Below are 5,200 nucleotides of genomic sequence, written 5' to 3'. Positions count from 1 at the left end.
AGTTTTACTCTCAGTAAGGGCATTTATAGAGCAGCCCTTAATCTACAGCAATTTTAGACCCATGTCCAAGGCATGGCTTCCAGTGAAATCCATAGGTATCCAATGAGGTCTCTTCACTCTGGTTGAATGATTCCTGGCCCTCTGTGAGCCCTGGGAATCATTCAGCTTACAGGTTTCTTGCAGTTATTCTTTGCCCAGCCTGATGAATTTCAATTTCGTTTACACGCATGGAGATTAGTATCTCACAAAAGAATAATACTTATCAGACCTCTTCTGTGTACAAAGTCCAATCAACTCTGGCTTCTTAAAGCTCCTATCTCTGTTTCTTCAACTCAATGTGATGGATTCCCTTAAGTTCCCCCTGCTATGCTGTGATCTGGAAATTTCCTCTGGGCAAAAACTAGGGTCATCGTTCTGCCCACCTCTTCCCATCTTTTAGGGATCATAGTCCTGTGCTATTATTGCCAATGTTTGAAAATAGTTGTTTTATATATTTTGTCCAGTTTTTTAGTTGTTTATGGAAGGAGGGCAAGTCTTATGCTGGTTACTCTTTCATAGGCAGAAGCAGAAGTCCACACTCATAAAACTGACATTTAATAATATATAACTTAGGTTCCTATTCAACAGCATTCATGGCACTACCATAGGCTGAAATTATGGTAATAATGGATATAGCAAAATCTCTGATAAGAAACTGACTAAAAAGAAATGAGTGTAAAAAAATTACATTTCCAGGAAGTGGACTACAAATGGGCAGTAGGATTGGTTTCTTGTAGTCCTTTCGATATTTTCCAATTAATCTGAATCAGAAGTTTAATTCTACTTGATATTACAAATTTTAAAAGTCGAAATATATTTTGAAAATAAACTCACTCCTTATCCTTTTTTTTTATTATGTAAGCCTTTGATACTACGCATCCTGATGCTTTTTGCATGCTTGTAATCATGACTCAGACTCTATTCCGACAGATTTATTGCATAAATTCTATTAAAGTGACTTGACTTTCGGGTAAAATAATCAAAGAATAGGGAGGGATGTTGAGTTAGTCTTGTAGAGTTCAAAAAAAGGTACAGTTTAATAAACACAATTCTGATATAGAGAAATAGTTTTCTCCTCCAAAAATGTGAGAACATTTCAGACATTTTTCTGAGACAACACAATAATTTTTATTCATTTTAATTTTTGAATTGGTTATAAAGATAATGATGTTAACACAGACCCGCATGTAGATAAGTGAGACTGTGGCCCCACCGGATTTGCAGGCTCTGAGCATCTCTGCAGTTGCCCACTTTGATCATTTTTTAATTTCCATGGAATGTGCAGGCATCGAGAAGTTCTGTGAAGCATAATATAAGAAAGATCGTCAGGTACTGCCTGTGCTTACGAAACACAATTCTGTTCCTGTTTTCTAAAAGTAAATAGTAGGTAATAAAGTTGTTTGGTTTTTTTTAACTAACTCTCTCTCCCTACCCACTCAGTGATATCAGTGCTATCCTTAAATACCTACATTTTCCTTCCCTCCTGCTCTCATCATCTCCAGCATACAATATAATTCAAAAAAATTCTGGCACACTCCCAATAATTTGATTACTAAATTCTAATTTTATTTTTTCAACTTACCTCTTTTAGAGGTAGCTATACCATTCTAATATATATATATATACACACACATATAGCTAGAAAGGGTCACTTTAGTGCTAACTGTATTTTATTTGTTTCTATTAATATTTTTTACATTTTACTTAAAATCTTTGAAAACTGGTCCTCTAAGTGGTATATACATGTCACTTCCTAATCCTCTCCCTAAATTTGAAGTGCTCACAAACATGTGTTTTCATTTGATTAGCAAAAAAAATGAAATACAAATGTAAAGAAGTTCAATTTCCAAATAATCTGAAGTTCTATTGTATTCTCTGTCTCCTCCAAATGATTTGGTCTTTTTTCAGGTAGTGTCTTATTACTATTGTGTAAATGAATCCTCGTTGTAAGTCCAAACCCTCCCACAGAGCCAGGAGCAAGCCCTCTGAATCTTTGTGTTCCTATTATTATTGGCCCAGGGCTTGGCAAATGATGGTCCTTTATATAATGTGATCCCCATGTTATTGCTCCTCAGTGTTGTATTCTACTCACCAGAGGGTACGCATTGTCTCACAGTAGCAATATCCATAAGATATTCTGGCCCTAAGTATTTTTGATAAGATGTTTTGTCCTGAAGTTTAGCCAAACATTCTGTGTCATCACTGAAGAGCAGGTCCTTGGTTGAGGATGTGAACAATTGGAACATCATATATTCGAACCCATTTCTTCCAAAGAGCTCCTGGGTCAGAAAGACAGACAGACAGACAGACAGACAGTGAGTGACCAGCAGCACAAGGGAACACAAGGTTGTGTATTCTGCCTCAAAACACCTAAGTCTGCTCAGCCTCCAGGCCCTGGAACACCTGGGACCCAGCAACAATTTTAGAGGCACCATAGTAAAATAGCAGAAAGCATGACCTCTGGATCCAAATCCTGGCCCTAGCTTTTTCTTGTCATGTGACTTTAGAAAAATTCTTTACTGCGTTCAGTGAACCTCAGTTTATTCATTTGTAAATAGAGATAATAACTAAATAGTGATATGATGTATGGAAAGCAACTGCTAAATAGAAACAGCTCCAAGTTTGCCACTGTATCACACTGTTTTGCCAATCACTTCCAGGTGTTTTCAACTTCTTGGCTCATACTTATATGTCTTCCTGCTGCCTAGAGCCCTTGCTACCTTGACTCTTTTATTCCCTGGATCCGCTCTAGGTGCCCAACCATTTCCATCTCTTCCTTCCCCTGTGTTCTCTTTCTTTGTCCACTTCCCCTGTAACCAAAGTGGCAGCTCACTCTGTATGAAACCCATCGCTTCAAAAGTCCATGACCAAAACTTCTGGTTTTGCCAGCTCTCCCTGGGTTGTCTTTTAACTGGGATGTGTGGGCAGCTAGGACATGGATCACTCGTTGAAGCACCTCCAAGAATGGAGTGTGCTAGTGCAAAAGGCAGACGAGGCTTTGGGTTTTCCTTAAGATTATTTGATTTAGGCAGCCTGCTATTCCATAATAGCAGCCCCTGTTGGTTGCCTACAGAGGTTATAAATTGAATGTTGGCTTTCTAACTTTCATGAAGCCCCAAACAGTGTTCAGCTTGCCAGGTTCAAGAAACACATTGAGATCTATGTAGGTCAAATAGAGTAACCTCCGTTCTGCTTTTCTCATATATAGCTCTGCTTAGTGTGAAGGGCACCAAGCTAACTCCCTTATTTCTGTGACAGAATAAACCCAAGAGATACCATGACTCTGCTCAGAAAGTTGAGTGAGTCTCAAGGAAACACTTCAGATGTCCACATGTCAGAGGCTTTTCCAGTCCACTTTGATATCCTAGACAGCCCCAGAGCAAGAAGCCTTCTGCTTTCATCAGAGGCAGGGCTATAAGAATCAAGTTCCACTGCCCAGGGAGAAAGAGTGTGAGGTGTGTCTGTGCAGATCTGCAAGTGAACTGAGCATTCAGTTCTGCGAGAAGGGGTGTGGGCACGTACTGAATGCCTATACCTGTTGGTTGAAGAGGATTCTGCGAACGAAATCTGCTTTATCTTTTCTTGAGACCACAGCATGACTTGGGACTCTGGCTAGGTGGCAGTTCCGAGCCTCAGTCACAGGCTTCCTGGTGCCATCGAGGCATAGCAGCTGAAAATCTTCCTGCTTCAGATTCTTAGCCCAATCTTTAGGGTTATTTCCTGGGGAGAGAGAAGCCAGAACAGCCAATGGCTTTCACCAAGGCACCTTAGCTGGGGGCATATGGCCGACCAGCAGTGTCTGGGAGGATCACAGAGACACAGAGAAACAAAACAATGAAGATTTTAAAATAAAATAGAAGAGAAACATTCATAAACTCATAAATGTATAACCTCTCTGGTTAGTGCTTTTTCAGTCTTGTTAAAGGCAAAGATTTCTAGCCAGAAAGAAAAACATTGATAAATTGAACTATGTTAAAAGTAAGAATGTCTGATCATCGAAAGACATCATTAAGAAAGTAAAAGGGCAAATTTTTTCAGAAATGGGCAATTTTCAATACATATAGCTATCAAAAACTTATATCCAGAGTACATCAGGAATGCCTATAAATCAAGAGAGCCAGATGTGCTGAGTCTGCATCCTCTGTGTGTTTGTCAGTTGGGTTCAAGGCCAATGTGATAACCTCCCCCGTCAAGTCTGACCAGACATGAAGAATTTTCTCATTCCCTAAAAAATATTAAGACTAAAGTTATTGGAGTCTGATCTGGTAGTTAATAAACTTCCTTGGTTGCCTACCCCGGAAGTCATTTCCCATGAGAGACTCAGGATTTTCCGATGAAGGAAAGGACAGCGCAGGCACATACCGTCAGTGTTCTGCTGGACAGTGGGGTGCTTCACAAAGGCCACGTCTCCCTTCTCAACCAGACACCTGCACGGCCAGAGGCAGGTCAGTGAGGAGGGTCAACAGAAGGGGCAGAGATGGACACCGGGAGGGAATCACCGAGAGGCTCACGCCCCCTCCACCCAGGCCACTTGGAACATCTAATGCTAACCACTTCCACACATGCACAATTGTAATGTCCGGTTGTCTCTGGGAATTAGAAGGAAATGAGATTAAAAAGAATTCTACTTATTTAGTTTCTATCGTAAGTAACCATTGTTTGGTTCTAATTTTAAATACTGATCAGTTTCTCCAGAGGAGATTATGTTCTCCTATTAACAGAGAATAGAAGGATGACTTTCTGCTTGTATTAATACTCACATCAGAGATTAAAATTGGCGTGGAATTTGTGATTTTGATGGAGTCTTATCACACCCATATGTCTATTCAGCCTTAATAAAAGTTAATGTGCATCATTAGACATGTGTTCACATTTGATCCCCTGAAAAATGTTTCTCTCTGTTTAAGGTGCATTGTTTATGAGAAATGTTGAGCACGATTAAAAACCAATCTTATGGCATTGTCAGTTGGAAATTGATATTTATTAATTATCAGGAGCATGCCTCCAGTTTTCTCTCTCTCATAACTTCAGCTCCCTCTATACTTGGCTAGGATCAATTCCTCCCATTCAATATTCCTAAGCTCCCTTGCCCTATTTCTTTTCTTTACTTCACTTCATACTATCCCAGTCCTGAATGAGCATTATCATCTGCCTCAGGTCT

General features: G+C 39.7%; 1 protein-coding gene across 1 annotated transcript in view; it reads right to left on the bottom strand.

The window, feature by feature from the left end:
• Positions 1–1,155: 1,155 nt before the first annotated feature.
• The window catches only part of LOC120582092 (inhibitor of carbonic anhydrase-like), a 42,542-nt gene continuing 38,497 nt past the window's right edge, over positions 1,156–5,200 (bottom strand). Inside the window, exons 14-17 of the mRNA XM_039837174.1 lie at positions 4,402–4,466; positions 3,575–3,759; positions 2,132–2,318; positions 1,156–1,337 (exon numbers count right to left, since the gene is read on the bottom strand). Of these exons, the coding sequence (XP_039693108.1) occupies positions 1,303–1,337; positions 2,132–2,318; positions 3,575–3,759; positions 4,402–4,466 (472 nt within the window). The 3' untranslated portion in view covers positions 1,156–1,302. The remainder of the gene's footprint in view (positions 1,338–2,131; positions 2,319–3,574; positions 3,760–4,401; positions 4,467–5,200) is intronic.

This window comes from Pteropus medius, unplaced genomic scaffold, assembly GCF_902729225.1.
Source record: "Pteropus medius unplaced genomic scaffold, Ma_sr-lr_union100, whole genome shotgun sequence".
NCBI classification, from domain to species: domain Eukaryota; kingdom Metazoa; phylum Chordata; class Mammalia; order Chiroptera; family Pteropodidae; genus Pteropus; species Pteropus medius.
This window is presented reverse-complemented; position numbering and strand designations above follow the sequence as displayed.